General features: G+C 43.9%; 1 protein-coding gene across 1 annotated transcript; it reads right to left on the reverse strand.

Annotated features, from left to right (window-relative positions):
* Nucleotides 1-41: 41 nt before the first annotated feature.
* On the reverse strand, nt 42-6,632 carry slitrk4 (SLIT and NTRK-like family, member 4). The gene is made up of 2 exons (XM_032555219.1): nt 5,456-6,632; nt 42-4,824 (listed from the first exon to the last, which is right to left on the reverse strand). Exon 2 carries the CDS (start codon nt 4,780-4,782, stop codon nt 2,221-2,223), a length of 2,562 nt encoding a protein of 853 aa, XP_032411110.1. The 5' UTR covers nt 4,783-4,824; nt 5,456-6,632; the 3' UTR covers nt 42-2,220.
* Nucleotides 6,633-12,021: the final 5,389 nt, after the last annotated feature.

The following is a 12,021-nucleotide window of genomic DNA, read 5'->3' on the forward strand; positions in this document are numbered from 1 at the left end:
GGTAACCAGGATTTTAACTCCAAGAAAAAAGGGGGACACGGTGCAAATAGGTGCTCATTTTAATACCTTGATTTCAACATGATTATACAAGAGAAAATGAACCAATATACAGGAGATTTCTGACCAATAGAAAATTGTATTTATTATACTTTTCTTGATACATTCTACTCAGTTGTAATGTCAAAAACACTCAGAAATTTAACTTAATAATGCTTTTTAAATAAGGACCAAATAGAGTTAAGCTGATAAAAGAATTTTAAAATAGAACTTGTCCTGACAACATAACCCCAAACTAAATAAAATTATTTGAAGCCGTCATGTCTGAGCGTTTTTTTTGTTTGTTTTTTTACTACTAATATTGCACATGGTGTTTTACGATATGATTCTGTCCAAGTCTAATAATTCAGAGCCTCAATTTGTTCGCCTCAGAACGCCTCCTCTCCCCAAGCCCAACAATGCCAGAAGCACATCAAGTTTAATGCACATTTATTTTGGTTGCATAATGTTGATAAGAAACCTTTTTTTTTTTAACTTTTTTTTTTCACAACATACTGTGGGAGATAGAAGAATCGGGAAAACTGCTCAGGAGTTTTGCAGACTACCAGGCCTCGTTCTGTCATCTTTCGAGAAGAAACGCTAAAGATTACATTTCACACTTTGTGTTTCTGCAGGTTCAAGCTGCTCAGCAAAATGGAAAGAAGCAAAGACCCACTTAGAACAACAGAACAGTCGACTCTTTGTGGCCTGAAATAGCTCTGAAGTGTTTTGTCAAGTCCTCTCTGCTCCTTTTCTTACCCCCTTTGAAATAAAACCAATACCTCTTAAATAATCCTGCATAGAAAAATAAATGAACTATGTTGTTAATTCTTTTAACTAAGAATTGAGAGCTGGCGAGGGGTGCAGGATCGCTGATTGAAATATATTATGGGTTGGTTTCAACACTCTGACTCAAAGTCTCTCGAAGATGCTCCGTCGCAAAGTATCAGTGTGGAGATATTAGTCTGTCCTTGTAATTTACAAATCAGTCCCACAGATACAAACAATGTAAGACTTACAAAATAAATTCCAGGTTACGCTTACATGGCAAGCAGCTTTGTAACTTTTTTTTTTTCCTTCGGGTTTATTTTTTCTTTTTTTCTCTCTCTCTTTTTTTCAAGAAATAACGTCTCTGACAGTGTATGTGCCGTTAGATTTCACCCAGAAAAAAAAAAAAAAAGAAAAAAAGAAACGTACGTTTACTGTAAGTAGCAACTTCAAAGAGAAACACAACTCCATTCAGAAGACACTATATTTAACATGGCTCTTTACACAAGAAAGCAAGTCGTTAAATCATTCCCCAAAAAAAAAAAGAAAAGAAAAAAAAAGAAGAGTTTTACAGTGCCGTCAGTTGCCATTAATGCAAAACAGGAGCCGTTTATCTTCCCAGCAAAGAGCAGGTGTGCTGCTGCTGGTGGGTAATCCAGACAAGATGGCAGAGAGTCTGCTGTTGACTTCAGAGAGGATCCCCAGATGTGGACAACCTCACAATAAAAATAATAATAAAAAAAAAAACAAGATGGGGAAAAAAGTAGCATCCATAAAAGTCAGTAAGTGTTCAAAACCTCATTCCAGATTCAACAATCCCTTGATTCTCTCCAAGCGATCAACACCCGACGCTCCCCCTGCTTTTTCCTTTTGTTAAACACGGCCTGATGGCAGTGAGGTATATTCTCAAGCACTGTTTTCAAGACCCTTTGATTTGGTTGAAACAACAAAAGGAGGAGGAAAAGAACAAAAAGAGAACAAAAAAAAGTATCCATTTCAATAGCAGCAAAAATACTACGACTGTAATTTTGATTTTTTTTTTGTTTTTGGGGGATCCTGTTATTAGTTTGCGGGATTCATACAGGTAGTGGAATGGAATATCCAAAAGGTCTCTTACTCTGAAATACATCCGCTCTGATTCTAATAATAGCTTTGTAGTGTGGAGCCATTTTGTCTATCTCTGCATTGGTCATTAAGGATTTCCAGAAGGCACTTTTTTGTTCTGTGTGTGTATGAGCGTGTGTGTGTGTGGATGTGGACATAGAGTTGAAGAAAGAAAGCCAGAGACGAGAGGGTTTGAATGGCGTGTATGTGTGTGTGTGTGAGACTTGAAGAGAGAACAGAAATAAGATAGTTTGCCTGTCTATTGGCTTGATGTGTGTGCAATCAGTGCTGACCATCAAACAAAACCAGTTCCTACATTTTACTCAGGGCAGTCTGCTCCTCGAGCACCTGCAGGTAATCAGGCGTCCCTTGGAGCTTGGCTTTCAACTCATAATACTCACTTTTCCTCTGCTCCACCACGATCTTACTGTGGTTTCCACCTATGAGTGATGATTTCTTCATCTTTTTATCCAGTGTCTTTTCAGGATAGCGGATTTCATACCCGCCCATCCCTATACTGTTAAAATCTCTTTTACTGTCCAAGAAGTTGTGGATGAACAGGCTGGGCTCTCGGTTGGGGAGAAACTCCTCGAGTTCATCGATGGTGCTGAGGCGTTTGTTGCGCTCCAGGGTGGAGAGTAGGTCCTTGTCCTTGTCGGAACAGTTTCGCAGGATGATCTTCTGTCTCTGCGAGTCAGCAAACTTGAAGCCGGCGTCCATGTCTGAGGAGCGTCCAATGCCGCAGGTGTGGCTCTTGCCAATGTGCTCAATGGTCTGGGGAATGAACGTTTCACCTCCCAAGTCATCCCCAGGGATGGACCCTTTCTTGCCGGATTTGTGGCCATGGCGACGAAGCTGTAGAGACAACGAGCCACACTCCTGGTTCCCCAGCCCCTCTTGTCGACCCACAGGCTTTTTATTCCGCCTTAGGACAAAGACTAGAAGGCAGAAGGCCACAAACACAGTTAGGATAAGCACCACAAGTATGCTGAGGATCATAATGGAGAGAGGCACAGGTCCTCCTGGAGGTGCCTTGCCGACTCCTGCGGGTGATACTGAGGTCACAATCGGGGTGGAGCTTGAGATAGGTGGAAGTGTCGTGAGTTTAGGACAGAGAATCTCATTTTTAATCAGACGCAGCTCAATGTTGGCAAACATCACAGGGGAGGCACATTTCACCTCTTTTGCAGCCACTCCATCACTGAGCCTCTGCAGCCAAAGCTTGAGTGCGACCAGATCGCAGGAGCACTCCCATGGGTTGCCCTCTAGATCTATCTGGGTCAGCGACCGCAGATTGTCCAGGACACCACTCACTGGCAATGTCATGAAGTGGTTGTTTTTCAAGTTGAGCCTGGCTAGAGGGACACCAGCAAAGATATAGGCTGGGAGACTCCGAAGGACATTGTTGTTGAGATACAGGAGTTGTAGATTGGGCATAGAGTCAAATGTGCTTGCAAGGATCTCTTTAATGGCATTGTATTCCAAATAAAGGTACTGGAGGTTTGTGAGGCCCAGAAACATCTCTGGGTGTAGCTGTTCAAGTTGATTTCCATTCAAATACAGTCTCCTTAGATTAGTAAGGTTAGCAAACACACCTTTTTGTACCACTGCAATTTGATTACTGCCAAGATGAAGCAAATCTAAGCCCTCAAAGCCTTGGAAATCAGTTGGGCTGATATCACGGATGTAATTCCCACTTAGGTGAAGTTTCTTGGCATTTGGGGGTTTGGAATTAAGATCAGCAAGATTTCTTATACTCCTTTCCTGACAGCTTACGCTAACACCAAAGTCAGAGGGATGGGCCTTACAGCTGCAAGGGAGTGGACACAACATTAGGGGAGTCCGTGGAACAAGCTCTCTGTTTTTGCCAAAAGGGGGTAAACCAGCCACAATGCCGTTTCCATAAAACTTAGACGAGTCAGTTGTTTTTGGCGATTTTGGAGCCCCTGTGGTTGGCGTCATTTTAGATGGCCCCTGCCCATTTTCAGGCTGTGCAGGTGGCATCTTAATATCAAATTCGCTTCCCGTTCCCATGGGACAAAGCTCCTGTCTGTTGGTTTCTTTCAGGAGCCTCCCATATAAGTCACTTGGTGTTTCACATATGGCCTCGCCAATAAAAATATTGTAGGGCATGTTTTCAAGCCACGCCTTCAGAGGTGCTAAATCACAGGTACAGTTCCAGGGGTTGTCGTCAAGCTGCAGCTCTACGATCCGGCCGATATGCTCAAGGACTCCTAAATAAGGAAGGTTCTGGATCCTGTTTCCTCTTATATCCAAGTGTGTGAGAGAGGCAAAGCGGAAAATGTTCTCAGGAAGTGCCTGTATGAGATTATCATTCAGAATCAGCACTTTGAGTTTGTGTAGTTTGTTAAATGCTCCCTTTTCAATGTATTTTATTAGATTGTAGTCAGCCTGAAGGTATTCCAGGTTTTCAATGCCTTGGAAAGTGTCAGCTCGCAGCACCTTCAACTCGTTATTGTTAAGGTGCAGCTGCTTCAACGCGCTCATCCCCATGAACGCGCCACCTTCAATGTTCTGCAGTTTATTGTTCCCCAGCTGCAGTGACACAGCGTGGGTGAAGTTGAGGAACGAGTTAGGGTACAGCACAATCAGAAAATTGTTCTGGAAGTTCAGGTGGTACAGGGAGGAGGCCGGAGGGATGAGCTGCGTGGGCCTATAGACGGTGATCTTCTCGCAGTTGACGTACAGCACGTTCTCCACCGACATGCAAGAGCAGGCAATGCAGGTCTCGGCCATCAGGTCCAAGGCAGTGGGGTCCGTCATCGGAGGTCCGTCTGACATGGAGGAGAGGGATGAGGAGAGGGAGCCCGAGATGGAGGAAAAAAAGGCTGCCAGCAGGGGTACGAGCAGCATCTCGCCGGTTAGAAAACCTCCCCCAGTAAACCATTTAGTAACCTTTGGAAAAAGATAGAAAGAGAGAGGCATGCAAAAAACATTCAATTACTCAGGCGTAGATAGGTGTGGAAGCACACACTCACAAAATGCAGGCCATTTGAGACTCATTATAAAACAATTCTGGCATCTCATTCATTAGAAGACAGTTTCTTCATGTTCCATGAGAAAAATAACACTGCTGTGTATCATTTCTCAATGTTCTGCATTGCCTTACTTTTCATTGGCTGTCTAAAACTATCTTGATTACTTAAACATAATGAATGCTGCAGATCCTCCCGTCTTATTCTGGCACCCAAAGCGTGATGCGTCGCCTTAAAAATGTCAAAGGCATCAGCGTGACTGTTTGGCTCTTTCAACATGATCAAAGTCAAAAAGCTCTCATTTTGCATGAAGTGTCATCTAAACCCTCAGACCTTGAAACAAGGCTTATTTGGCAATGTAAAGCCAAGGGAGAAAGAACTGGGTCTGTGCCCATTGCTGAAATTTTGAGAAGCTTGGATGCGACCGTCCTTCAGTCTTTCAGTCAGAATCTACTGAGGTAATTTAGAACCTTTAAGAGTGACCAATGGAAAAAAAGAGTCTGGGTTATCTTCAAATCATGGAATCTTAATTTAAAAAAAATGTGACTTACCAAAAGCTGCGGTGGCAATGAGCGCGGCTCCCTCTGGAGACTTGGGGCAGCATTGATGGAGACGTGCGCAAAACAGTCCTTCCAGCTCGAGTGTAAGAGCGCAGATGGATTTGAGGGGGTGCAACAAGGTTTCTCTAGCCCCTTTATGCCCCTGTGCAGCTTTAACACAATCCAAGCTAAACTAGAAGGAGGAATAGGGAAGAGGGTAGGGTGGGGAGTAACAGAGGAGGAAAAGGAAGTGGGGTGGATGTATAGGGAGGGTGCGGGGGTCTGATTTCATCCGATGCACCTCTTGCTGACGGGCTCCTTTTGCTTGGAAAAATCTCCCCGCTGGTCATTGGGCCCCCAGAGCGGCTGCACTACCTCCATGGGAGAGGGCTCATTTGCTTATAGAGGAGGTAGAAAAGGCGAGAAGAGAACAGAAGTATGGTGAAGTAGAGATCTTCCCCCTCTTTCCTTTTGCCTTTTTTTTACCTTTAGAGATGTTGACGGCGATTCCAGAGACTCCGAAGCAAGGAAAAGGGTGCAAGGTGGATGCAGCCAGATAAACCTCTCATTCTCAAAGGGTTCTTTTCCCCAACGCAAAACAGGGGAGAAAGGAGGTTCCAACACTGTGTGCCCGGATTCAGATCTGCACCGCAACCTTCAGCGATCCATGGAATAATAAATACTGGGTCGTTACGAGCTGAAGTTGCGCAAAGGGGTAAGGAACAGCCAATGCGCTCCAGTCAGACTGTGGGTTATTTTCCATCCTGGAAACATATTTCCAACGTTGTTCTTGGTGTTTCAGTCAGGGGTTAAAATAAAGAGAAGTCAATACTACACATAAGACATGTTTCAAAAAGAAATTACTTGTCACTGAGCCTTCAGTCCGCTCCGGTGCAACAAAATAGGAGCAGGAAAGTCCGCGCTCTCACCGTCCCTTCCATCCCTCCCCCCCCCCAGTCAGAGAGCACAGCGGATGGGAGGAAATTGGAGGACCGGTAAAGCGTTCCTCTTAGATTAAAAAGGAAAAAAATATATATTTGTATCCAGAAAAAGAGATCGGAGATAGTGGAGGAGGAGAGGAGGTTTGCATTACCTCGTCCTATAGAGGCGCAACGGGATCAGGTGCAGAAGTCTGCTAGTGTGCAGCCGCATTCATGGAGCTTCCCACACGACTGACAGAGGAGAGTGCAGAGATGTGGAGAGAGCGACAGAGAGAGAGAGAGAAGGGAAAGAGGGAAGCAAAGGGAGGGGGAGGGGGGTCTCTCTTAGAAACTGGAGAAAAAAACCCTCAGACCTTGAAACAGATTCATTATGTCAACTGCACACTTCTAATGGCTGCATTTCTTCATCTTTATACATTTAGATCTCAGTTGTTGCTCTTCAGTTTCTCCCTCCACATTAATCTTATTAGTATTATTTAGTTTTCTCCAGCCTACCACAAGAAGCAAGTAGGAAAAAGGGTGAGCGAGTATGCGTCGGTTTGCATGGCTTGGATGGACTTGGTGTTGGGCTAGGAGAGAGAGAAAAGCTGCCACACGGTCACAGCTCCGACTGCGACCACGAAGGGGGTTAGGGGGGGTGTACGCGCGTGCGTGCGTGCATGTGCATGAGCTGCATTTTAAACAGACGAGAGCAGAGAGAGCGAGGAACCGACTGGAGGAGGAGGAGGAGGAGGAAAGGGGACGGTATTGTGGAGTGCTGCAGTCGGAGAAAACTGAGGAGGAGGTGGTGGGATTCAGTCAATCTTCACTGCTCTTTTTTATTCCCTCACTCATTTTTGTGTGTTTTTATAGAAGGAAGACAGGTGCGACAAAGTGAAGAAAGAGAGAGGAGATGACTTCCTTCCAGGTGGGGTTTCCACCTGTCCCCCCCTTCCCCACGATGAGTAAAAGACGCTGCCCCAGCGGAGTGTCGACACCAAAACCCTCTCTCTGCGGGAGCGTACCTGAAACCCAACAGCCTCAGCGGAAGCTCCTTACCTCTGGTTTCCTTTTGCAACAGGTGGCGGAGCCAAATGACGCACAGACAGGAGCCAGGCAGGGAGGCAGGGAGGCAGAGAGGCAGGGATGGAGGGACAGGATGGAAGTAGGGTTTTTACTGGCGTGTTTGTAGATTTGTTTAATGGCGCTGCCTATGATGATGGAGAAGCACTGAGGGTGGAGGGGTGTAGGTCACATTGCAACACTTTCGAGGCAGATGATATTATTTGAAATTTCAAAAGGTCACAGATGATAACTGTGACCTTTAGTAGTTCAACTCCTTCTGGCTCCGACTGCTGTACATGCAGACTTGAGGTAAGTGTGGCAGAAAATTTGGGTTGGAAGGAGGTGGCATGAGTGGATCTCCAGTTGACCAGTAGTTTTACCACACTACCACATGAAATGTTTGACAGTCGCATGAAAACTGAGTTTCAAATTCTATTGAAGTTTTAAATGATTGGATTTGAATTTACCCAATAGCATTACTTGGTTGTGACACAAGTAATGCGCCTGTTCGACCGATGGAGTTTTCTGGAAACTGTGTAACCAACCATCCTCTACTGAGAAGAGAGAAGTGCGGGCCCCCAACAAAATCGTTGCCAACAATAAAACATCTTAAACATTTCTCTTGCTCTGACTTTAATTGTTCAATATTTTGAAGCGTGGCCAAAACAGATTCAACGGCATCATTCACTTCCGCCTCTACCATTGTCATACTACAATCATAGGTAGATTACACTTCTAAAACAGCGCAGAAAATTGATATCATCATTCACAACTCCTGCTTCTGTTCGCTGATTGGAACAGAAGGAGAATAGAGCAGAATTGCGTAGCCAGGCTAGCACTTTTTTTGTCCTAACAGAAACGCTGCAATGGAGAGTTGCAGTGATTTTGAAGCCTTGATATTAGAAACCAGAAAAGGTGGTGTAATACAAACTTTCCTGAAGAATATTATAAAACTAAACTAATTTATAGAATATATCCGAGCATTTTGATGACTGTTATGTCTTCATCCATCCATTGCCTATATGCAAGGCCTTTCTCTAGCTGCCATTGGAGAAGAGACGGAGTACACACTGGACAGGTCACCAGTCCATCCCAGGATGACAACAAGAAAGACAGAACTAAAAACTAAAAGTTTAGAAACCACTCAACCAAAGAAAACCAACACATGGGGAGAACATACAAACTTCATGCAGAAACCTGGATCAGAACCTTCTTTCTGCAAGAAAATTGTGAAAACAACTACACGACCCAGCTACCACTCATGAAAATACATAATTACAAAAAAAATGATACACACCATATCAAATAGATATACAAAATAGTCTAGGGATGAAATTGTAACACTTAGCTACAAGATAGAGATAGGAACGAGCGAATGTGGCAAAATGACCAGAAGTCAATCATTACTGTGCTAACACAATCAAGCTATAAAGACGTGACCCCTCCAAACTAAATGGACACCCATTGATGGACTGCAAAAATCCCCACATGCTAATCCCCAATGCCACATGCTAATGAAGAGCACTCTGTTTCAAATGAAATGGGGCCCCTGTCACTCCAGGAAAGTGTAATTGCTTAATTCTCGAGGGAAATTCACCTTGAACTGCTCCGCTATTTATTGCATGCATATGACCTGTTATAGCAAACAGGAGGCCTGTTTTAGAAGGCTGCAACGATCCCTCAACGGTTAACTGGAGTCGTTCACAGAGCTGGGTAATCACGGCTCCTTCAAGCCAGAAGTGTTTTGATAAAACATTTAAATTGTTCAGAAGAAACACTCTCTGCGATGATTAGTTAATTTATGCAAACTGGGGTGTGTCTGGGCTCTTCATCACCGCTCCTAAAGTAGCCACCTGCACATAGAGAGAGGGAGGAAGAAAAACAGTCCTGGAGCATGTGTGTGGGCGTGGGTGTGTGAGTACAGATTGCTACAGTGAGTGTGTGCTGATATTTGACAGCGTTTGGCCACGTTCCTACGCTGGCTTTGAGTGGCCTGAGGGAGGCAGGGCTTCGAGAGACGGAGCCAGAGAGTTGGCAAAGCCCCTTCTCCCCCAACCACCCTCACTCCCACCATCACCATCCGTTTCCGTCTCAGCTGCCATTGGTAGTCTGGCGGTGAGGATGAGTCGACGCTTCCTCCATCCAAGCACAGACCTTAAGCTCTTGCCTGCTCCAATCCTGTTTGATGGATTAACCTAAAGAGATCTAATGTGTGTTTTATACTGAACCACGCATTTCATCCCTTGTTTGTTCTCTTTTGGAGCAAAACAATGCTGTAATATTTGGGAGTGTTTCCTGTGCTGCAGATTTTAGTGGGTGATGTGTTGCCCTCATGTGGGCAGAAAAGTAACTACACTCCTTTCAGAGGATGAGAGGATAGAAGTTTAGGCCCTCTTGACCTCATGGTTGAGGGCTTTGATTTGTATTTCCTAGACAGATTCATCTGTTTCTCAGCTGCAGATTATTTATTTTTCAAGAATATTTTTAATGTCTATTTTGCTTGTTGCTGTCTACTTGTTTCCTCCATTATGATGTGTGTTGCTGCCTTTCTTGGCCAGGTCATCCTTGTTAAAAAGGTCTTCATCTAAATGGGGTTTCATTTTGTTAAAGGTTAGAAAAATAAATAAATGCTGACCCAAAACAATTTCTATAAAACATTTCTTTCAAATGCAAGTGCTTAAACTTTATTTGTAGATTCTTAATTTTGACATACACGACACACAGAGACATAGGAGATCACAATACGATCATCACAAAGAAAATGAGAAAGCAAAAATTATGACGCATAAAGCACTAAAACAATTAATTACAATGTAGAACGACAAGTGCTTAATATGCAGTTATGGCTAGAATGAAGTAGGAATTGCTTACAACTCATGTCTCTTTACAATTAAACAAAAAATAATCCAAGATCTTCAAATGTTTTTTTCTCAAAGGAAGGAAACCCAAACTTGGAATGATCAGGTTTTAACATCCTGCAGAGTATTGATGTGCAACACAGTCATGGAAGAAAACGCAGTAACAAGGGTCACGCTGGAAAAAAGAAGCTTCCTCTGCAATCTGTCACGCTGCTCTGAGTTCTTTCTCGGTCCAAAACGTGTCTGGCAAACGCAGTGAGGCCTGCAGTCTCTCACTGTAGGTTCTGTCTGCAGTTTATGACAGTCTAATGTAAGCAGTTAAAACAGTCTTGAGTATGAAGCTGCTCTGATTTTCCCTTCAGCTCCAGAGAGAATACACAGGTTTCCCCAAATTTTACTGCAAAAGTATTCACATCCCTGTGCCCTTCTTCGTTTTTTCATGTCAGAATCACAAACTTTAATGTATTTTATCTGAAAGACCAACATATAGTAGTCCATCATTTTGAAGGGAATTGAAGTGAGTTTTAAATGTTTTTTACTGACTAAAATGCATTTATATTTACTGAGACCCCTAAGTGAAATGCAGAGTCCACCTGTGTATAATTTATAACATATCCAGTGGTTCTATGACAGCCTTAAAAGATTTGTTAGAGGATTTTCATGGACAGATAAGCACCATGAAGATCAATGTTGGAGTCAAACTGGACAGTGACATCCACAACAAAAATGCTTCAACATCAGCGTTTTCAGTTTGCCTTTTCGTTTTTTTTATGATTTCATCAGCGTTGGGCACTGCTAACTACAAGTGTGGTTACGCTAACCCTACAGCACTAAACAAAAATGATTTTTGGGGGGGATTCATAATCAACATTATAGAGAGTCTAAATGTTCTATCACAAATCTTTGCAGCAATTTGGCAAACAAATGTTTAAGACAACATAAATATCATCTCTACATTTTCACATTTGTTACAGTATGTCTACTGTATATGACACATTCTGCATTTCCTCTGTTTTGGATTCACGTTATAGAGGCAGATAAATCGTAAATTGGGGTGGAATTGTGCTTACACAGCAAAGAGCAAATTGCCAAGCCTTTCCAAAATAAGCAGAAATAACCCTCATATGTATCGTTTCATTTCAATTTCCTCACAGCAGTGGTCTTGATGTTCTCTCAGGCCGACGCCGAGCAAACAATAACCACGGAGCGTTTGTTCTGGCCTGCTTTTCTTTCCCTCTTTCTTTCTGCTGCGGATTATTATATCGATTGGTTATTTCTAGCCGAGCCGCTGAAGGGTGGCGTGGAGGAACTTATAAAACAAGCTGCCTCATTACTTGTGCCAGAGAAAATCCCACTGATCTGGGGAGAATTTCGAGCTGCAGAGTGTGTGGGACTGAGTTAAAATAAAAAGCGCAGCGTAGGGTCGTGTAATGAGGGAAGGTGTCGGTGCCGCGGAGGGAAGGCTCCGAGGCGTGACGGAAGGAAGGCGCGTGCGAAGAGCCCGCTGCGAAACGTTTAGCGCGTGAAACGTGAAGGGCAGCGTCGCCTGTGGTCCGCGAGAAGACGAAGCGTCCGGTGTTCGTCTGAATACGGTGGCGGTGATTGCCGGATGTTTCCTGACTCATTACGGGCAACTCGGAGCTAGCTGGTTTTGCCAGATGCCCCGGGAAATGTAAATCAGTGTCGGTTTGTGAGGCTTTACAGACGAGCAGCGGGGCTCTGAGTCATGAGGGCG

The sequence above is a fragment of the Xiphophorus hellerii genome, chromosome 23 (assembly GCF_003331165.1).
Source record: "Xiphophorus hellerii strain 12219 chromosome 23, Xiphophorus_hellerii-4.1, whole genome shotgun sequence".
Lineage (NCBI taxonomy): Eukaryota > Metazoa > Chordata > Actinopteri > Cyprinodontiformes > Poeciliidae > Xiphophorus > Xiphophorus hellerii.